General features: G+C 39.4%; 1 protein-coding gene across 10 annotated transcripts in view; it reads right to left on the bottom strand.

Annotated features, from left to right (window-relative positions):
* TIAM2 (TIAM Rac1 associated GEF 2) overlaps positions 1 to 23,373 on the bottom strand; it is an 82,386-nt gene that overhangs the window by 6,232 nt on the left and 52,781 nt on the right. For 4 of the 10 annotated variants that reach the window (XM_072926964.1, XM_072926966.1, XM_072926965.1 and 1 more), the window contains 6 exons: positions 5,957 to 6,136; positions 4,467 to 4,535; positions 4,107 to 4,232; positions 2,878 to 2,986; positions 2,101 to 2,280; positions 597 to 715 (listed from right to left, as the gene is read on the bottom strand). In XM_072926964.1, the coding sequence (XP_072783065.1) occupies positions 597 to 715; positions 2,101 to 2,280; positions 2,878 to 2,986; positions 4,107 to 4,232; positions 4,467 to 4,535; positions 5,957 to 6,136 (783 nt within the window). The other 6 variants (XM_030268046.4, XM_012572569.5, XM_041715188.2 and 3 more) reach the window with 6 other exon arrangements.

Genomic DNA, 23,373 nt, shown 5'->3' with positions numbered 1-23,373 from the left:
GAGATGACATCTCTCATATCTGATATCCAACTTTACAGATCTGATCTGCTTAGAAACTGTTTGATGTAAATGGCTAAGTTGAGGCCAGTCAGGGAGATGACTGCACACAGTCTATATAACTAATGGGTTTTGCTCTGACAAATACCCATGGATGCCTCAGCACTGGAAGTGCAGAGAAGGAGAATAACAGACCTTAATGTGAAATCCCTCAAATTGCCATTTTCATTTATACGGGTGAAAAAATATGTTAAGAACTTAAGAATTCAATAGCATAAAATCTGAATGCCTTGGGGCATGGATAATCTCTGCAATGTTTTGACAAGAGGGATTTTTTTCCTACTGAGAACTATATCTACTCCCGCTTGCAATTCCTGTCAGTCCAGAATGCGGCTCTGGCAGCTGTCTGAAAACTTTACCATAACCTGCTGATAGAAAGAAATTTGTCAGGCAGATACAAAACACAAGTCAAAATATTAAAAGAGAAGAGAGCAAGCCCAGCACAAGTAAGTTGCCCATATTACCTCAGGAAGAGAGGAAGCCCCTACAGCAAGCTGGATAATGCTTCAAGAGTGAATGTAACGTGTTTCTTCTCTTACCTCTTTCTCTGTTCCACTTTGTTCTGCAACCAGTTGGTCAAATACAGTGCCATAATCTTCATATATTTTCTGCATCTCATTTATGTGACTTGCTACTTTTTCCATTGCCTTCAGTGCTTCTGTAAGGTTTAAAAATTTCATACACAGCTATGTAATTAATTTTTATTTTCTAAATATGGTAATTTTAAATTGAATTCCCCTTGAGGTATGTAAAATGACGTTGCCTTCCAAATGTTTGCTGAGCTGAATTCTAGCTCTGTATCAATACTTTCTCATAGCAACAGTAGAAGAAAAATTTCCTGGTCAGAGTAAGTGAAAAATGCTCATGTGGCATCTTAAGCGACTGAAAAGGCTGCAATAAGCATTCCAGTGACAAGCCCCCAAAGTTAGCAGCATGAAAGTACCATGGTTAAATTTTGCATCTTGTAGATACAGGGCCACTAGACCCTCTGGAGTAATCTACACTTATCCTAGAATAAGTTATCTAATGGTTTTTAAGAGAAATAAATTGCATTTATCTTATCCCAGAATGGACAAAGAAATACAGTGTTAGGCTGTATAAGTTCCTCATAGGCTGTACTTGTGAAATGCCGGTGGCCAGGTTTTGTTTAAATTATGTTTTCCAAACAAGAATGTCACTAGATTCCATTAGATTTTTGTATTAATTCAGAATGGAATTGGACAGGGTTCCTTTGTTTCATCAATTCTTAACGGCACAGTTGTTTCATCATCTTAATTTTAGCAGTTTGTCATCTATCCTGACTTGCAAATAAGTCCCCAGCCCCAGATTGTTTGGGGAAGGGAACAATATTGGAAGCTCCTTTTGAAGTCAGTAAGATCCTCATGAGTTTTTACTAATAGTGTATTTTGTCTGCATCCATTTTCTGAAAATGACAGTCAATCCATAAAATACATCTCTTGATTTTCATACACCAGATGCTGACATACCTGAACTGGAATTTACTGGGGTGAAGTCTCAGGCATGTGAGCCTAGATAAGCAATGCATGTCAGATAAGTCTCTCCACATGGGAGAACTGCAAACATTTGACAAAGATCTCTTCTACACAAGCAAGAGTCACAGAAGGACCTCGAACAACAAATATTTCCTTCTGTGTTGCTCTTAAATTTTGACATATTTCAAGAACTAAATAATAACCACAAGGTGGAGCCTTGGTCAGTGTTTCTCAAGTGGATTAAAAAAAAGCAAAAGGCAACACTATGACCTGACATGCTCCTGTGCATGAGGATAAAGATCCCAGTCCTACTTGCCATGGCAAATCCTGGGCATACCTACTTCTCAAAGGGACTTGGACATACCAAGTAGAACTTTTAGCTAAAGGAACAACAACAAAAACAAACTTATTACTTTTAAGGAGAGGAAGCGAATTCTCTCTAGGTTTTGACAAATTCTGTGCTATCTACCAGAATGCCTACCTGTATGTTCAGAAAGGGCAGGAAATAAAGCTTAACTCATATTCATTCCTGTAGAAAAAAAGTTGTTACCTGTCAAATGATAATGCTCCTCACTCTCATTGTCTGTCAGAGACACCAGCTCTTTTAAAAGCAGAGGATATTTCAGCACTCTCTGAACAGGCTTTATGAGATATGACTCCAGTGTAGAAGAATGTTGCTTTGTGGGATTTCGAGCATCCAGAAAGGTCTTAAAGGCACTATCTGTTTTGGCTAGATAAAGAAGAAAAAAAAAATTAAAAAAAAAATTAATTGGTCAGTTGAACATAAAAAATTCATGGAAGCTACCATAATTGAAAAACATGAAGTGGCAAAACTCTAACCCTTTTCAATGGATAATTTACAGAGTAGTATATACTGTTCATTTCATAATAATTTCCTGTATCAGATAACATTCAAAAGGGCTGAGAGAGCAATTTTATGAAGGTGAGATTATTCCTCTAATTTTTCCACTGCACTACAGTGAATAACAGAGGAAGTAATTTCTGATTTATTCTATCATTTGTTGCTAATTTCTGGAGTCTGGGCCTGCAGACAGCACAAAATTGTGGAAGGTGTTTCTACAGTTCTCCAGGCTACTGTCTGGGGGTTACAAAAGGAATCTTATTCTTCAGGTCTATACCATACTTAAGCACAACCTGTGATCTTAGATCTTCCTGTTGAAAGATAGCTGATTAGTCCTTGTTTTATACCAACATTTATTCCTGGATTTTATCCAATATTCTCTGCAAGTTGACAAGATTTTTTACAGTCGTTCACTGCAGTTTGAATTCATACAAGTGAATTACAATAATGAAGACAATAAATTACCTCTCTCAAGAACTTTCTGAACTTTGATGTGGTTTGCACAGAAGCCACTGTAGAGTTTGAAGTGGTCAGCATAATACAGAAAGGAGCCTCCAAGGGAAAACAGCAATTTCTGAAATCAATGCAATCAAAATATTAGTTCACCACTAGAATCCTAAATAAATATTCAGGAATACGACAAACAGACTCAATGGTGGATTATCTGCCATCTTTCTATACATATTTCATATTATATATATGAATATACTACTGGTAGTAACAATGATATTTTTGTATTTCACTGAGTGTAGAGGTCAGCCTATTTAGGCATAGCCTGCAATTTTCTCCTTTCTTCCTGAGCAGGTATTCTGTTTTACTTTATATTTCAGGCAGCACAGGAACAAAAATCAGCAGCCATATAACTATGTTGTGCTGGGAAAAAAATGTGAGCCATAGGAAGCAAGGCATAAAAGTGCTAAAGCCAGAAGGGACAGAGTAAAACAAATACAGGATTGCTTTTCAGCTGTTTTCCTTTTTTCAGGCAGGTGGTAATTATAGGACACCTCTGATGTTTTTGGATGAAGGAGAGGTTGGGAAGATGTGGAAGGGAGTGAATCACAAGAGAGAGGTTTTTAGAAAAATGCCCCCCAAAGCAAATACAAGAAAGAGGAGTAGCAAGGGAGGAGGAAAGCAGCCCTCTCCCTTCTTAATCAATGTTTGCTCCACAAAATGCAGTGAGTGTTCAGGAGACATGCCAGCAGTTGAGCTCAGTCCTGAGCCAGTGATTCCAGGGAATTGACTTCCTCTGGTCAGGGCAGGTACTGGGTAGTGCTGCAGGCCTGCTTCTCGGATCTCACAACATGGGAAACTTGAGTGGCATTTAACAAGAGAAGCACCCAGTCTGTTGGGGGCTAATTGGGCACAGCACAGAGAAGCACAGGCAGGGCAGAATTGAGCACAGTGACAGTAAACTTTCTGCAAAGGAGTTCTGTCTCACAAACACTGCCAGTTTATCGTGTACTCCAAGTCTACTCTGTCTTTTCCCATGTTGCAACTTTTGCCATGGGGAGGAAGATAAGACCATGAAAAATAGCACTTATCTTTCATTGCTCAATAGAACTCTGTAATCCAAAGTAAAGCTTCAAACATAAAAGCAACCCTATGAAACTTCTAAGAGACAGAACCTTCTTAAAGCCAGATTTTCACAAACATTTGCAGGCACACTACAAAGTGTGAAATAATGAAATATTTACCCGGAACTGAGATGGTGTTTCCAATGTATTAAAATCTGAGGAAGAAGATATTCCATCTTCAAGGGTCTCCAAAAACACCTTCTGGAAATCCAGCATTTCTGGCAAGCTGCCGAACAAGGACTCCATCTGTGGAAAATATCAGGCCATGAAGTACAGCACTCCATGGACCTAAAAAGTCTTTTGAAAACAATGGACTAAGGAGATGTAACACACCAGTGGGAAAGGCACTGATTGGTGTCATTCCTATTGACATCTTTGTCGTTTGCTTTTTCTGTCACACTCTCAGCAATGAAAAACGCAAGTGCCAAGGTCTTAACCCATATAAGAATTACAAGGACCTTTTTTCAGATATTCCCTCACCTCATCCTGAGTAAGGAAGGTTTCTTTTTGAAGGGGCTCCAAGTATAGCTCGAAGAGGCAGCTCAAGTCCTGCAAAAAAGAATATTTGTTCACTTTTTCTGTATCATTTGGAAACTGTTCTTTATATGGCAACCCTGAGATAGGGGTAAGTTTGGGGAATGAACTAAAGATACAATTCTTTTTCAGTAACAAAATAGCCTGCATGTTGTTAGCACTGAAGTTACTGCGAAATTAGAGTCAAACTGATTTCAGCGTAATGTTTTTGTTTCATCCGTAAGGTTTACAACTTAATTATAGCAAATTATATTTTAGCTTAGCATGGGGAAGAATTGTTACAGGTGATTATTTTTAAATTAGGCAATATTAACAGCATCAAATATTTTAATTATTTATGTTTCATAAACTATATAAATAGCCACTTACTCAGAAATCTGTAGTAATATTCAGAGGGAAATGTAGCATTTTAAAACCCTATAAGTTATTAAAGTGTTCAGTTATGTTGTCAGGTAGGTGTGATCGTGGGCATTTTCAGTCACTTAAAAAAATTAGTGCCATTTTTGAAGACTTACTATCCCACCCGAAAGCATGACAGCAGGTCTGGGGCCCACTACAGGGCTCTCCAACCCCAGGAAGAGACACACCAGAAATTCTATGTGGAAGGAAAAATGAGCAGCACCCTGAAAATGCTGCAACAAGTATTGCAACCTGCCAGCATTTTTCCTGATGCAAAATTTCATGTATATCAGTGGCCTCCAAGATCGTGCTTTGTTCAAGCGATTGTTCTAAAAGACACATCAGGTAGACATAAATGAGGGTCCAGCACATGGCTGTAGCAAGCAGTGCATTGGTGGATGAAGTATTTTCTCTTCCACAAACATTATTGCAGCAAGTGCTGATATCTGTAAATACAGGTTTTGAGATCCAGAAAAGGAGACGATGCCTTCTTGCTGGAGGTCAATGAAATTGATGTTTCCTTTGGCAGCCAGTCATGTAATTTTAGAGTTCATAAAAAAAAGAGCGGCTTAGCAGTCAGAAGAGAAATAACTTCCATGTTATGCTACAACCCACTGGAGTTGTGCCTTTTAGCCTTCCTGGTTCAAAAATCATCATGCACTCTTTTCCACATACTCATTTGTAGGAGACTATTCAGTTCTTCTACCAGATTTATCTTCATCTTGAAAACTAGGGAGACATCCCATGCAAAAACTTCTTTTACTTGCAGGTATCTTCTCCCCACAGATGACTGCTCTCCAATACAGCTACAGATTGACCACAACTAATGCTACTACATTAAATCCTACACCCTCAGTTACAGGAGCAAGTCTGCCAGGACAATTAGATAAGGAAACAGGAACAATTAGACAAGGAAATTTTGTAGGTTATGGTCCTTATGGAAGGCTGGTTGTATACAGATCAGATCAAAATACGCTAACACCATCAAGAAGTTACGGTCAGCCCCAAAAACAAGTGAGCCATGTTTTTTTTTTTACCTTGACATAAGATTTCTCGGTGTCCATAAGTTCTTGGATGACTTTCCTCAGTCTATCTGCATCAGAAAGGTGACGAGCCAGTGGTCGTGGAGGTGGATCCTGGTTGTCCTTCTGTCCTTCCATATTGCTTGCTTGAACTTCTTGGAAGTTTCGGCACAACGCACTGATCTGTTCTGCACTCTGTTAAATGAGAAGAAACAGACAAGTGACAGTGTTTTAAAATGCCAGTTGTACTACAATTATTTATTTCTAAATTCCTCCAATTTTGCTCTTGCTCCAAATTCAGGGGCCACAGCATGCCATTGATTTTTGTCAGATGTGTAGCTTTGAACATCTTTAATTTATAGCAGAACCAGATCAGAGCAGTAAAAGGAATTTAAAATTGCTAGTGATTTTCCAGCACAAATTATTTTCAGTCTTCAGATACAAGCTCATAGCGTGCAAAAGATGACAGAGCACTCGGCTATGTCACATACTTTGATTCTTATGACACTAGCGTCACACTGTTTTCCACCTCTCTTATTTTGCAACACTCACTGCATCAAAATTGAAAGAATTAGCAGATAAATATCTTACAAGCATCCAGAATATTTATTTTGTATTTCATCTTCAACTTATATTGTGTTGTGCATTTTGTTGTTGCTTTCTAAACATTGAGACATGAAGCTGAGGGCTCAGATTCCAGTATCTGGGGGTGTCAAAAGATGGTCAGATGTTTTATTTCCAAGGATGTTTTCTTTCCAATATATTGTCTTTCCAAAAAATTCAATAGGAATTGAATGGTGTCTGTTGGAATTACAGCTCCACACTGATAGAATAATTTTAAAAATTGTAGTCAGTCTGTGACACTGAAATTAATTAGTGGCTTGCAAACAAATCCTTTAGGAAGTGGGGTGTGGGTTATTGTAAAGCAACTTCTAAACAACTGAATGCCAAAGCACTTCACTTTTGTTTTCTTTGTTTCTGATGCGAGAAAGGTTTGTATTTATATCCGAATGTTTCAGATTTTACACTCTCTACAGCTCAAGATGCACATGGGCAGCTTGATTTACATCAGCCAGATGACTGATCAAGGACACTGGGATCAAGGCAGCCTATTGAAAATAAGTCACAAGCATCATCATCAGGCACAGTTTTACAAGGAAGAGTTAGAAGTCCTCTATTCCTCCTCAAACACCTTTGCATATAGAGCAGCCAGACATTGGGGAATGTGCTATTTCTACATCCCCTTGAGTTTTGGGGTCAGTGCTGCATCTGTCACCAAGAATCACTGTATGGGAAAGCATATAGAAATAGATGAGACTCCTCAACATAAATCCTTTTTGACCACCTAAGCAATACAATTTTGCTGTCAGAAATTGTTCTGCAATTGTTCTAAGCCCAAGGCACAGGATTACGTCTCAGGTACTGTTGTCAAGCACTGATTTTTATAAACTTGAATATGTTCCTTGTAAATTTGGCATTAAAAATATTGCCCTTGACCTCCCTGCTTACAGGATCTTGTCTTTTCCTTAAGTCATGCTGCTCTGTGTCCTTCCCTTTAAAAGAGGGAGAGTTTTCCAGACTATACAATATCCAGACTTCACTCTTTGTATCCACTGTGGTATTTACACTTGGGCCAAAGCCAGCATGAAATGCTACTTGATCACAGGACAAGTGTTTCACATTCACTCATACACATTGCATAGACCACAGAAAATGAAGGAACCCATTTTGCCAGTGGAACCACTGGTTCTTGACAAGGAGCCTAGTATAAATGAGAACATAGCAACAAATAAGTAGAGAAGCACAAAACAATTCTTCCTCCATGTTTCTACCCAAAACTCTCTTGCCACTCACGTCAAGATCTCTACCCTATTTCCTTAGTGTTCTGGATGCTACTTTCTGCTTTTAACACAAAACCATTTCCTGCTCTTTTAAACTGTTTAAAACAGATCCTTTTGAGAAAGTCTTGAGTGACCTAGGACCAGCTCTTTTACATCTGGCACGTTTGGGCACAAGAGGTTCAGCTTCTGTCCTCTATCTGGGACTGCCCTGCAGCTGGGATTTCAAAGACATCTGGGCATTCTGAATGTCAAATCAAAACTTGGCAGCCCAGTGCCCTTAAGAAGTCTCAAAAGGAACTCCCTCTTGATACGACACACATCCACTGCTATCTTGAATTAAGGAGGGAATTGACCCTGAATTTGCTCTGATCTTGACATTGCAATGGTTAATACAGGCAGATATTACTCTCAGATAAAACTGATAAATTTCTCAAGCACACAGCTGATTTTATTTGCACGGGACCAAGACTGTTTGTACTTAGTAAATGGTAAAAAATTATTTATGCCAACTTTTATAGTGTGCAGCTTATCAGACTAAAAACATTTAAATCAGTATAAAAGAAAAGTCCAGACAACTGACTGCAGACAAGGCTGCAGCATAGCTGGGAACAGATAAAAGCTGAGGAGAAACTACAGTGGAAGGGGCAAATTTCCTCCAAAATTCATTACTTGAGCTTATGTATGCTGCTTTCAGCAACATGTACAGGGCACTACATGCAGCTTCAGCTTACTTTTGGCACTGAACCGCAGACAGATAAGGCTAAATATCAAAAAATTTAGACTAACACTGCTAGAGGTGGGAAAGAAAAATGGAGTTTATGCAGGGCTTAAAGAAAAAAAAAAAACCACTTTTTTTTCCTGGTGTCTGAAATGGATTCCAGCCACAACTCTGCCCAGCAGCAGCACCGTGATGTGGCCAGGACAGCGAGCACAATCCACTGCCCACTGTTCCAGCTAGTGTATGGAAAGGTTTACTTCCTTCTTTCAGGGAGAGTGAAAAAGGTTCCTTCCTTCTTTCAGAAGGAAGCTAAGGAGCACTGTGCTTAATAAACCTTATGGTTTATTTGCCATATTCAAGATTTTCCAACAAAGCTGTATAAACTGTTCTGAAGATCTACCAGTCAGGGGAAGCAACCTCCTGACCAGCCTCTCTTGGCCTCTTAGAAAACAGAAGGATGTGTAGAAGTAGCCTGGAGAAACATTTCTTTCATCCCTGCTGTTTGAGACTCAGACTTAAGGTTACACCTCCTTCTGTAAGGAGTATTCTCTGTGAATGTGGACTGCTCAAAGTAACCTTTGAACAGAAAGTTCCAGCCCACAAAGATGTCACCTTGACCCACAGCAGCCAGCAACCAGTGGTGATCACCTTGTCAGATGGAGATGCAGCACATTCTCTTTTCAATAATAGTTGTGATAAGAAATATTAAAGATTATTCCCCTAAAGTGAACAAAAATATACTCTTACAAGGATGTCTTACAGATTTTCTTTGCTCCTTGCAGACAAGCATATCATCGTTTGAGGCTGTGCTATCCCCACCAGAGTAACAAAACCCCATAAAATTAATCAGTGAGAGACCAGAAGACATTAATCAGCAGTGGTTAAGAACTATCACAGTGATTTCATGGCTATCCCGTGACTTTCTACTGAATTATACTGATTGAGCATAAATGCTGCACAAGGTCAATTAGTGTTACAGGGTCTCTGCATGCTGCTGTTTACTTTACCCTCATTTATACATATGATGTACTTTGCCTGTCTGTCAGGGTTTGTTTGAAACAGTGATGGAAAGGAATATTTTAGCAGACTTAGAAAACTCTACACAATTTAAGAAAGACTCCTTGGTGAAGTGAAAGGCAAGCATGACCTTTGAAGAGTGTTCAGGATTCAGTATCCTTGTGCAGGACACAGACCACATATATGGGATGGATCACCAATCCTTTGAACTCCCTACCCTAAGAGGAAACATGCTCAGAAACATCCTGCAGAAATTAGATTAGATTAGACTTGTGCCCTCCAAAAATGAACAGCTAACGTGTCAGCTCTATCTGATGGATGTATTTCCAGGAAGACTGAATGCACCAGTCAGCAGAAGAAATACAATTACATGGAATTTTGAGCAACAAACAACTAACCTGAAACACCTTTACATCCCTCGCTCTGTGCAAAAGGAAAACACAAAGGTAGCCCTGACAGTCAGCATTTTTTTTGTGGGTGCATCACTCTATGGGCATCTCTGGCATCTCCTCAGACTGGGAGCTACTTTGTAACCAAGAAATATAAAAGGCTAGAAAGTTGAAGGCTCTAGCTTCCTTAAAGACCACAGAAAAAAGTTGCTTTATGTTAGACACCAATACAGTACTTCACTCCTCTAGCTTGTTCATTGAAACTGAAAAATGCCAGCAGAGCTTTACTGAAAAATACTTTGTGGCATTTTTACCACAGAAGTCTGGGAAAAGTGCTGCTCAGCTTTTGGCAACAGAACCTAAACCAAAGCAGTAGTCTCAGTCATTAGTTATCTTCTGCTCCTTCTCCTTGTTTCCCAACTCCAAGGCCACTCAGCATGAACTTGTTCCTGACTGACAATAAAATTCTAGGGGTCTGGTTTGTTTCGCTCTGTCTCTTGTGTGTCTTTTAATACTTAAAATACGTCAAATACTTAAAACTTTGCTAGAAGAAGGGCATTTTTTTCAGTGTCCACTCAGATCCTTCATAAAAATATGCAAAGCATAAGACTTATGTTTTAAGGAGAGAGAAGCAAGTCCTCTGCACCACAGGATGAGAAGGTGCCCTGCTAAACACTACCAAATCATATAAAATACAAGGCATTAGCAAGGAACTTTTGTCTTTGAGTTAGACTCTCCAAATTTCAGAGAGATTTACGTTAGCAAATCAGCCTGTTAACAGAATCAGATGTCACCAACCTCATTTAGAATTATCAGAAATATTATAAGAAGAGGGAGGGGCTCCTGACCCAGTAATTCTTTCCAGAGAGCACAGGGTAAGGTCTGAAAGAAGGCTGAACATATAGCTGTGTAAAACAGCCAAGATGCAACCCACCTGATGTGGTGCCAGAGCTATTGATATTTGCATGGTGGCAAATCTCTCTCACCTGCCACACAGAGAGATGACATCTTTCTCTGAGCACAGAAGAACCATCAGTGGTGACTGATGGTATTATATATTTATAATAGTATACTATTATATTTGTAACCATTTTTATAAACCAAGTCATGCAGTAGGGACCTGGGCCCAAGAGTCTGCATTGACAAGGTCCCCAGGACAAGCAGCAACCACTGAGTTCATAGATGCTGTGCTCAGTTTCTCTAGAATCAGTCTCCAAAGTCATCTGACCCAACTCATACCAAAGTCAAAAGCAAAACAGAAGTGATTTCCACTGCAGGACACTAAATCCTGACTGTACAAAATGTAGAGATAAGAGCATCAGGAAAACAAAAAGAGGAACCCTGACAGCCCAGGTCACAAAAAAGAGAGTCTTATGAGATTAATCAAAGCACATAATAAAAAATTTTCCAAACCCTGGTTTTGTAAAAAATTGTCAGTTCTTCCTACCCCAGGTCCATATCCTGATGTTGTCAATTTTAATGCAGGAGGCTCATATTATTTTTCTACAACCTGTGTAACACATATATGCATACATACATGTATATATATATATATATATATATACACACACATATATATATAATATATATGTCTATATATATACACACACAGATATACACCCACCTGTGTAATACATATATTTTGCCAGCTTTACCTTGATTATAGATCACATTTTCCCATCCCTATTTCCACAATAGTAACTTAATTGTGAAAAAAAAAAAGAGAAACAGTTAAAATATTCTGGCTGCAGTTATTTCCAAATTTCCATGAGGAATCTTTTTAAAACCTTCCCACTTCTTGTCAAAATATGGATCTTACTTAGTCCTTTCTAAGAGATGCAAGAAATAACGATTTGCTTGAGCCCAGCAGCAAACAGTGCAGGCAACCAACCCACCCTTCCCTCCCCCAGACTTCAGAAACCCCAAACCTTTTCCCATGCAGAGTACTGGTACAAACCCAGCCACCAACTCCACATAGTGAGAATCCATGATTTGATTGCTAATGCTGGGACAGTCATTCTTTATCAGGTTCAGGCAGCTTGGATGCTCCTGCAGCCCCATCACCCCAGGCTAATTAAGCAGCACCCCCAGCTGAAGCACGCCGCTGCAGAACTCACCACAGAGAACATCCTGTGCAGGGAGCCGTAAGCTGCTGCTGCCTGCTGCTGGGTTTTGCGAGCCAGCGCTAAACTCTTAGCTCTGGTTTTACTCCTCCTGAAGGCGGGCATTGCGGCTCGTGAATGCAAACTTTGCCAAAGGAAAGAGCCCTCGGAAGGAAGCCACGGATGCTGTAATCCCCCCGCAAACACACCTTCCCTCTGAGCTCAGCTGTACAAGTTTCTCTTTTGTGCCAATTATCCAAAATTGGAGATGCTGACAACATCCCAGTGCAAGGAGCTAAGCAGCATATGGGAGTACAGACAGACTTGCCATGCCTCCCTTTATTGCTACAAATGAAGGAAAAACATGCTAGATCAGAAGATTTTTTTATAAGTAGCTTGATGTGGTGAGTGCAGGACAAAGTTCAGTTATGACAAGGGAAGATGGGTTTGATCTCCCCAGAAATATATCTGCCTCCCTGCCTGTGAAATTTACTGCATAAACAGAACATCAGGTGCTTTGAGAAAGTTAGCCAAATACCTAAAAATATCTAGAGGGTGCTGACTGCCCTGAAGGTCAGCATAATTTATCAATAGCACTGATGCTCTGTCAAGGGTATATGCTGCTTAATGTTGAGGCATACAAACGCTCTTACAATGATAAAATGAAGAACAAATAGGCAGCTCTCTGGATGATTTCTTTATATAATTATGCTTGTCCTTTGTTTGAACTTTCTAGCCATAATTACATTGATAAAAAGAAATTTAAAATGAGCTCAGTAATAAATTCAGAATTGAAAGTAAGAGTTCTGATGTTGACATATTTACACAAAACCATTTGGGTCTACAGATAGATTACTCTAAGAACAATGCAGCTTTAAATAAAACATTATAGGACATGACAACACTGAACTGAAGAGATAAAAGACTGATGAGCAATTCATTAGTAAAAGGAGAACTACACCAGTGACATAATAAAACACAGCAACTCCCATGTTGCCCCTATCACGGCACTCCTGCAGTGCAATGAAGTTGAGCTGTAAGGCTTCATTCAACACCGCCCTTGGCAGCACCTACTGCTCCCTAGGAAACCCTTTTCTTGAACCAAAATGATACACCAAGCCTGGGTATCTATATCCTTGGTTATAAGTGCACTGCTTCTAAGGTTTCAAGGATGTTCACCTTTATCCAGGAGAATAACAAATCTTTCTCCTTTAATTACTGCAATTAAACTTACATCCATCTCTTTCCAAATCATTAGCACAACTTGACAGCTCAGCATTTGCCAAACTGTACAGCTCAGTCACTGAGAGGCTGCCTATCAGAGGAAAAATGGTGCTGGAGCCCTGAAACAACATGCTGCTGATAAGGCATGCAGAACACATCACGGCAGCAGGAACCTCTTGCTTAGTGGATGGACTGTGCCCTTTCTTTTTCTTGGAGACATAACAGGTTCACTGCAGGAGAAGACTGTAAACAGAAGATTGAGGAAATGGTCTTGAAGCAGCAAGAGAGGTTTTGCCTGCTCCCTAACATTTTATTTTTCAGTGGATGTACAATCTCGTTTAAAAGTTCAAATTCATAGATTACTGTGCTGCATGTACATGGCTACTGTTCTTATCCCCCATTAGTTGGTGTCTCTGCAGTAGTCCACAGATCCTAGGGATCCACAGAGCAAGTCTGAAGATAAGAAACAAAATTAAGTAAGTAATTTGTGGAAATTAAAAGTTTATAGTGCTGCATATATAATTTAAAAAATAATACACGCCAGGTCACCAGATTAAGATTAATACAGTGAATTAAGAGTATAATGATACTTTCTGGAGAGCTACTGTTTCTTTGTTTCCTATCTGCATTTGTCGTGGCACTTTCAAGCTCTGTTTTTCTAATAGATACATGTAAAAACACAGCTCATCCACTGGGACTGAGGAAAAAAAAAGGGTTGCTAAATTTCAGGTTCAAGCAATATCGTCAATCTTGATGAAAAACAATGACAGGCCTTTTTAATTCCATATTAGGAAGTTATTCTTCCCCAGATTTGCTAATTAAGCCTGCATTATTAGCTAGCCATATGCCAGCTAAAAGATGTTACCAATTAACAGGTTTTTTTTAATGTGTATTCATTAGAAAAAAGACAATTATGTTTCAGTAATCTTTCCATCTCCTAATGAGGGACTTGGACAAATCAAAAAGGGGAACAACACAAACCAAAGCAAAGCAAATGAATGAACACTTTTCATTTAGCCTTTATTTTTCTCTAGAAGCACACAAGCAGCACTCAATCACTTTTCAAAAACAAGTGAAATGATCCATCACTGTGAAATATTCTTAAGATCACTGGAAAAATAACATAGCCCTGTTGTTTGTTCCTGTGTACTTTGAGTAACACGCATTCCCTTTACCGACATCTGGTTTTCATCTTTCCATTTCAGTGGCACCAGCCTTGATAGTTACCATAACAGTGACATCCTTCATAACACGGGCTTCCCTCTATTGTCCCGATACGTGTAGGTGTGCTTATCTGCCTCCAGTTCATTTCCCATACAGCTTTTGCCCTTAATGCATGAAGGTAAAAGGCTAGTTTTGCTCTGTCAGTGTACTTTCAATGAAAGGAAACAGTGGCTTGCCTGCAGGACATTCCTGAGCACTTGTGGGCTACTTTGTAACATCGGTCTGGACCACTGGTGACACAGAAGCATAATTCATATGCACAAGATACACATGTAGACACACACACAGACACCTATATTTAAAAGTACACATGTACTTACATACCCTGCACTAACAGGAGCTCTGCAATGTTAGTGGTCTCTTTATAAGTTCAGCATTAATACAGCTTGTCTGCAGACCTCTACACTGATCTAGAGGGAGTCTGTTTTTCACTTTTTATAACTGTGGGTGGATAATTTTTCTGCATATTTTCCTCTCATGCTTATTATACTAATAACATGGTTTTTAAATGCCGTCAAAATGTATTTTCAAAGCATAATTGACCACAGTGAAGACACTTGCTTTATTTCCAGTGATTAAAAAAATCAGTTAGCATTCCAAATGTTTAAAGTGAATTCTTGCTTTATTTTTAATTTCAAGCATCTTAAATATTGTTTGTAACATTCTCACTCAAAGTGTTCTGTGCTGAATGCAAAAACTTTTCTCAAGTATTGCATTAGAAACTGTAGCAACCACTGAGACATTATCTTTGCAGTTGCACTCATGTTTCACAACACAGTTCTGCAGTGTGACACCTTTGGAGGCAGAGAAGCGTAGCCAGCATTTTGCATTCCAAATGTTAAAAGATGCAGTAACTCCCCTGTAAAGACAAATATAGATTCTCTGAACTCTACACCAACCTCTCCCCTGGTTTTGGCAAGGCTTTGTTTAGGAACTACAGGAGAATTCCGCTGTCCCAGAAGGAAATAATCACCACGTGAGAGGATGTCTATGTCTGCTCACAATATGTTAACAATAGACAACAGGTAACAAAACATGAAAATCTGGTGGAACTTCCCTGTGCACCAAACTTAACTGACTCCTTACTTTTTTTTTTTTTTTTTTTTTTTTTTTTTTTTTTTAATTCTTCTGCCTATTTGATTCTTTCGTGTACCTTTTTGTTATCTTTTATTTTGCAGAATTTGCTGCAGGTAACAGATGTATTTCAATTTTGGTATTTCAGGTCTAACTTTGTCATTCCATGTTCCTGACAGAGAAAAATAGGAATCAAAGCTTCACTGAAGTTAGGATGGTATCTAGGATGAAGTATTTATCTGAAATCCTATACTGAAACTTTGTGCAAATTTAAAGTTACTCTGTGTGCTATGGGTAACTGCTGGGCACATCACATACCTTGGCACGCACTAAAATTGGGTTTAGATGCTTTTGCATCGCAAGGAAAAAAACACATACGTTACTGTCAACACTGAAACTGAACAGTATCTTGATTAAAAAAAAAAACAAACCACCAAATATTCTGCAGCTGGCAGAGAGGTCACCCATTTCCCTGGGTCTGTCAGAAGTGTGATTAGATATCTCTGCCTTTCCCTGCAAAGTGAAACACTGCCGTCATATCCTGCACTGCAGGTGACTGGGGTTGCTTTTGGAGGCTGGTGGGCTCCCAGGCAGAGCTTCCTGCCCTTCATCAGTGAAGTCACGGGCGTCTCCAGAGACACTGCTAACCATATCCTGTTGCAATGACTCAGGGCGGCTGTCATATGCTTCCCTTTTCATCTGTAGGTAAGCCTTATGGATTTTTCCCAGATGACTACAAAGAAAAGCTGTGTTGTAAGTCCTCTCCCACTGGCTTCCTTCATTTGCAAGCATCAACACAATTTCTTTTCCTGATCAAAACCATCTGTATGTTTTACACCAAAAGCTCTCTCAGTACTTTTGAGAGGATGTTTCCTTCAGTTGGAGGAAAGACAACAAATACCCCTTCCCCCTAAGCCCCAGGGCCTCAATGTAATAGCACAAAACAAAGCCCCACAAGGTCACACCTCTGCATGCAGGAACTGCACATACTGTGCAGACCCTTCGGTCTTCTTTCCTACCATTCTTATGCCTCCCTACCAGTAACTATACAAGCAGGTCTCCATCTACAGCCTGACCTGGTTACAGGTTCACATTAGCTATAGCATTTCCCATGCTTTAAGCCTTGTTGTTTTGCAGCTCCTTCGCTGTGTTAGCCAAGTCTCACAGCTCTTACATTTGAATTTTGGCCCATCCACAGGGGATACAGAACACCAGGATCAACACAACAAAGTGAAAACCAGGACTGGGCAGTAGCACTCACTGGTAGGTTTATAGTAAGGCTTCTGTAACCTGTAGTCTACCACTTCTGGTGTCTTCTCTGAGCAATAAATTAATACACTGAACCCTAGATTAATTTGCAAAATTCTTATGAACTTCTGAAGGGCTATAGTTCCACTGATACCCTTCTCAAAAGGCACAGGAAGAGAGCAGGGGTCAGGCAGTGGGTCCACACTGCTGGAGACACCACCTCTGGTAGGGTAACCATAGGCTGGGCTATCTGCAAGGGAAGCACAATAATTAGCAGAACTCCCCACAGGCTTGTCATGCTTTCAATGCAGAACAGTCCCCTCCAGGCACAAATGAATCAAGGAAACCACTGCTGAGAAACATGCTATTTTCCCATGTTAGCTCTGAGATTCCCTAAACACATGTCACATCTGGAAGAAAATGACACTTGGATTGCAGAGGCTATAGATGATTTTGAGAGTACCATGTTGTTAATCCCCCTCCTACAAAGTAAAAAAGAAAAAAAAAAGTTAATTGCAGACTACTCCCCAGCCTTTTGGATGTCATCAACTGCTAAAAAGAAGTATTCCTGATTAAAATAAAGGAAAAATCCTTCATGTCCTAAGGATGTTGAGTAAACCTTCAGGCAGGCAGCTCTCCTGCAATTAATGACATGCTGCTCAAGTGGGAACTGCCCAGGCAATGCAAAACAGAGCTAATGAGAAGCCATCACAACATTCAGCTGGAATTGCCACCACACAAGAAGTGGATATGGGGCTCTGTTGAGCTTCTGATCATTTCTGCTTGGTTTTCTTTCAATGGAGCTCAGTAGTTGGTGTTTACTTGGTTAGTACTAACATTTGCTTTCCAATATTTTTAATTTTTACAGTCTGATTAACAAAATTATTTCACATACACTGCTTATATGCACCTAGTCAGACTGGTGATCCCATACTCATCTCTGAGAGCAATGAGAGTCATCACCAGATCAAAATAAATAAATGAATCACCACATATATATAATATATATGATCCATATAATAAATAGGATTACATTTACAGACAGTGGCAGTAGAAAGCAGCTGGGTGTGTTTTGAATAATAATGCCCTGAACTACTCCAAACCCCATCTGCTACAATGTACAATGTTTTCTAGGTGATAAATCTGAAATACATAATACCTAGCATCCACTTGCATTCTGCTGGAAGAAAAAGTACCATTCAAATCTTCTGCAACATTGAACAATTGCATGAATTTTCTGTTGGGATTGGACTGAAAGGATGAGTAATGATTACTAACTACCTTCCACTCCTGCCATTCCACAGCAATTGCCACAGTTACCCCCTTCATCTCCCCAAAAATCAAACCACGCTTTTTTTCTTTAACAAATGACCATTCGGGCAGACCAGCAATGAGATACGTTCTCTCCCATCCTGGCTTGAACCTAGACCTCAATGTATATTGTACCTAGGACTAATGGAGGGGTTTTGAAATCAGCTTCAGAGATTTTGAAGAGAAAATGTTAATTTCTTCAACTTATGAAAACCACCCCTCCAGTGATGGCTATGTTGTATATACAAGAGGCCAAAATCACAAAAGGCAGCAAACTCTTTACAATACTCACTGATTTGCATTACAGAAATAGCTGTGTGAAATCAGCTAATAGATAACAGAATGATTTCCTTTTTGAAATCCCAACACATGTATTTTGCATCTGTTGAAAGCACTGTTTTGGGAAGCTTCCTAAGGTAGCTGCGTGACGTAGAACTTGGAAAATGAGTTTGCTTTCTGACCCAGTCTCTCTCTGCATTCACACCTCCTGTGCACCATCAGATATGCAAATAAGCTGCTCAATTGCACATATACCTTTGATTGGAAGGGCTACAAAAAAACCTGAACAGTTGCCCAAGTCAGGCATATGTCCACATTGGCTCCTTGAACACGAAAAATGGCGCTGCGTTTAGGCAAGCCAAAAACCAGATTTCTCACCATGGTCCCAGACCTGCTGGCTTCATGGAAATGTACTCACTGCACTGGCCACAATTGGCATCATAATAAAGAGAACACACAAGCTCCAAAAACACTGGAAGGATAATTTGATATTACATAAGAAACTCAAGCATCCAAAAACAAGACTTCTGAAACACACAAGGACATATTTTTTCTACCTTCTTTTTGTCCACTGTATCTGCAAAAATGGGCATTTCAAGTAGGGCCATCGCATTGACCTGCACCTCATCCCCATGAAAAGCTGAAAGCATTTGATGAAAATGCTCCCTCCTGCAGGAGATACAGATTTGCGTTTGCCAAAAGTGTCATGAACTCTGCTGATCAGACTTGCCACGAATTCTCATTTCCTTATCAGATGAAGTTGAGATAATCTAAATAAGCTCAAGCTAGGGAAAGGTGTTCTAGGATTTTTAACCATAACTTCCATTCATTGCATTAAGAATGGTATTCTCAAGGAAAAAGAATGGTTTTTGTCTCTGCAGTGTATAGAATTTATTTCTTCTTTATTAAGAGATGATGGGAATAGATTTGTCCTCATATACACAGATTCATGTATGATCAATAACCCATGCTGAGAGTAAAGTGACTATTTCAAGAGGCAACAGCAAAGGCAATTTACCCAAGTTTCTATATTCAACTTATTCCCAGGACCAATTTTACTTCATTGTTTGAAAGAAATATGGCAGCATTTCAAAGCCTTATAAAATGAAACCAGTTGGCCATTCTTTCAAAAGCAGTTCTTGTTAACATTCAAAATTTCTCACACAGCAGCTTCCATTTCTCCACCTGCAATGTTAATTTTTGAAGATGCCACCATAAAACCATTCAGTATTCATTGACTGTTTCTGAATGATTAAAAGCCATCACACTAGCTATTTTTACTGGGTTTCTTGAGTTTCTTAAAGACCTCTAAGATACAGCTGAGTATAAAATGAAGTTATGTGAAATATTTGCAGAGAGTATACCCTAAGGTTTTTTCTTATGATCTGTAAAATACTTAAAGTGAAAACACATCTTCCACTTCTCAGACAAGCATTTATATGAAGTTACTTCTTTATATCTGTTTAATATGATTTCAGAAATGCATCTCTCTGATGACATTTAAAAGATTCAGAGCAACCAAAAGTCAGATAACAGCAGGTCTCTTTCTAGAGACCTTAAAATAATAGGTAATTATATGGTAAAATTTCCCCTTATAGCTATGTTTCATAGAAGGTTATTTTTAATACACTGAAAATACAAAGTAAAGATAAGCAAGTCAGTAACAGACTATTGATCTTAAAACAAACAGTGGGCTACAGAAAACATTTCTAGCCAATATAGTTTTCAATTAGAAATAACTAGCTAAAGGATAACTTGCATTTTTTGTTCATTCAACCTCATGCTACTTTGATGTAAAGAAAGCTTGATCCTTGGCAACTGCCAACATACCAGGATTTAAATGAGCACCAGGAGCACAGACAATTACTTCTCAAAATGATTAAACACAAACTAAACTTAATTACATTGACAGGTATGCTCAATTCACAGATTTTCTGAGGTCATATATTCTTCTATCAAAAGAACATCAACATACTCCAGAACCAAAACCAAGGATAACATGCTGTTGCCACATAAACAGTATTTTAATACAGTTCAAAAATGTACTGCAGCATAATGTGTTACAAGTATAATATCTATCCCTGTTAAATAAAATTGAAGATAAGGTTAAAGGTATTAAAGTACAAATGGGGTATCCCAGAGAATACAGAGCTTGTATTCTTGTCAGAACAACTGTGCATCTGGAATGGATGGTTCTTGTTATCCATGTATTTTTAATAAAATGTTATAACTTAAGGAACAGCTTCCATTTCCAGAATAATACTAGCCTCTCCTGCCCTCCTAAATTCACATCTCAGTCTACCAAAAAAAAAATAAAAAATCCATCAATGACTGACTAAATGAAGTCATGTTTGAATGTAGTACACATACAACAAAGGACCTATTGCTTTGAGATTGTAAGGCACCTCTGAAACACCTCACTGTACTTTCAGTTAAGATGATGCCTCACCTTCATTTGGTATGAGAAGAAGAAAATAAAGTGAAAATAAGTGAAAAACAGACAAATGAAAATGCTTCAAACAAGAAACACAAAATCCAGAAATTCAGACATGCAACCATTAAACCAAAAACTGAAGTTTCAAGACTGTTTTTTACTTACTTACATGTTATGGGACAAAAATCAAACAAACTTCAAAGGAGCCTGCTCCCTCAGAGCCAAACAATCACATCTACAGTTGCTGTCACCTGGAAAGTGAGCATCTCTAGCTTGTGTCTCTCCTGAAATAATCCCAAACTGCCTGTTGTTCCAGGCTGTGCTCAGAACCTCTCAGCACCACCAGCCTCTCCTCCACAGAGCTGTGCTTACAGAGCTCCTCTCCCCCATACTTCTGCAGCATCGCCTACTTGCCTACTGCACTAATGGTGTCCACAGGCGTGGGAGGTCAAGTCAGCACTTGCAGGAAACAGAAGGCAAAGGGAAAAAAGAATCCACAACCCCAAATCCAGATGCTACACTTTTCAAGGCTGCACAATTTCCTCAAACTAGCTTTTATTAGCAATAGTTATTGTTCAACTGGTGAGCAGTCCCATATCACGGCTATAAAAACAGAAATAATTTTAATTCCTGCTATACATAATCACAAAAGCACATACAATATACACCACCTGAACTTAAATGTTAGGTTTGGGTTTTCTTTACTTCTACATCTATTGGGGGTATCAAAAGGGTCAAAAAAAAAGCTCTGACGGTAATAGGCACCCTCCAACAGAAAGACAGCAATCAATTACAAACCATTTGCCGAAATTATAGAGCTGTCACAGACTCGTTTACAGCTGCAGTCTGACTGCCTATGATTGCCAGGCTGTTTTCCACCCTTGTACCTACAAAACCAGGACAGCCTCAGATAATTTTTAAATGACACTAGCAAACCTGCATGTCAGCTCAAGAAGTGAACTGCAATGCAGATGGGCAATTACTTCAGCAAATCATGCAAAATCCCTGATAACTGCTGAATCTGACAAATTTGAGGCTGGAGGGAGGGAAGGGAGCAGACCTGTCCATTTTCCCCTCTTTTTTTTAGCTTTAATTGCAGCATGTAATTTAGAGCATTGGAGCAAATTTAGTGCATTAAAAGCAACAACTAGTGTACATCAATTGTTCTCTGTGTATTTAAATCCTTGGAACGCTCCCTAATTTTCTGGCACCTGGTGTATTTGACACAGGCGATCAGGATTGGCTTTGTTCTTCTGCTAGAGCAAAGCTGATGCCCCAGAATCTCCTCCCCTCCAGCAGGACAGAAGGTCAGCATTTATGTCCACACAGTGCACAAGGGACACTGCATAATCTGGGTGAGCAGGGATACCACAAGATACTCAGGGGAGCCCAGCCTGGTAAAAACAGCCATCAAAGTATCCTAAGCCTTGTGGTCACTTCTGCTGTGCTCCCACAAAGATCCCCACCCCTAAAGCCAAGCAGAATTCCTAAAACAGCAGAGCAGAGAAATCCACAATAGTCCTTCCAAAGGAACAATGTGTCCTAAGGGGAGAAAATACAGTTTGTTCTTGTCTGGTTGCAAAGACTTTGGGGAAGCATAAGTAATCCTTACACAGGATACAGATAATTTCTGTGGAAATCCCCTTGTGCAGCAGGAGATGGGCTGAAGACCCACAATCACTGGGCTTCTCCTTATTCTCTAGGGAAAAGGCATAAAATCACCTATATAAGACTGAAGTAGGTTATGAAGTAATTAATAAAATAAGATTAACAGCTCCTCTCAGTAAGTATGGTTAGAAGCACAATGTATCTTCCTTCCTACTCCAGTCTTCTGAGTTTTAACATTCTCACTCATCTCTACCAATTTTTCGTACAACCCAGCATACGACAGTAATGTATTCCAGAACCATAAAAACTCTTAACGTCATTCTTGTTATGCAAGAGTGCTAACACAAGTGTTATCACAAATTTGCTTGAAGATACAACCAACTCATCAACAGCATTTAAAAACACATTTCTGTTGTCAGAATGGCAATGCCAGGTAAAATCATGGCCACCAACTCAAAAACACTACCCACACTTGCAGCTGGGAGGTTCGAAACAATATGCAGTTCAATTGGACAGGCTACAATTTGCCTGATTCAGAGCAAAATGGACAAAAAGCTGCTCTTTGGAGACCAGTGCATGAAGGTGGGCACTAATTCTGGGCATTCCTGCCTCAGCCCACAAAGTCCTTGCTGAGAGAAAGAAAGCCATTAGTCCAGCCACTTCAGACAGGAACTACAGGCACATAAAGGGTCTCCAAATTAAAGAGTGGCAACCACTGTCTCTCAAACACTGCACCTCTCCAAACCGGTAGCCCTGTTTAAAACTACTGACATAGTATTCCAATATTAAGTGTAAGCCCTGGAAATATCAGCAAAAAGAGAAGACAAAACAAACTGAATCAATTAGAAAGCTGTAGCAGCTTTACTGTTCTCTGCAGGAACTGGGTTCAAGCCATACAGAAGAATGAATTTGACAAGTCTCCACCGGCTTGCCATTTGCCCCCATCACACTGCTCCTGCAGAT

This window comes from Taeniopygia guttata, chromosome 3, assembly GCF_048771995.1.
Source record: "Taeniopygia guttata chromosome 3, bTaeGut7.mat, whole genome shotgun sequence".
NCBI classification, from domain to species: domain Eukaryota; kingdom Metazoa; phylum Chordata; class Aves; order Passeriformes; family Estrildidae; genus Taeniopygia; species Taeniopygia guttata.
Note: the sequence above shows the minus strand (reverse complement) of the source record. Positions and strands in the feature narration are given on the sequence as shown.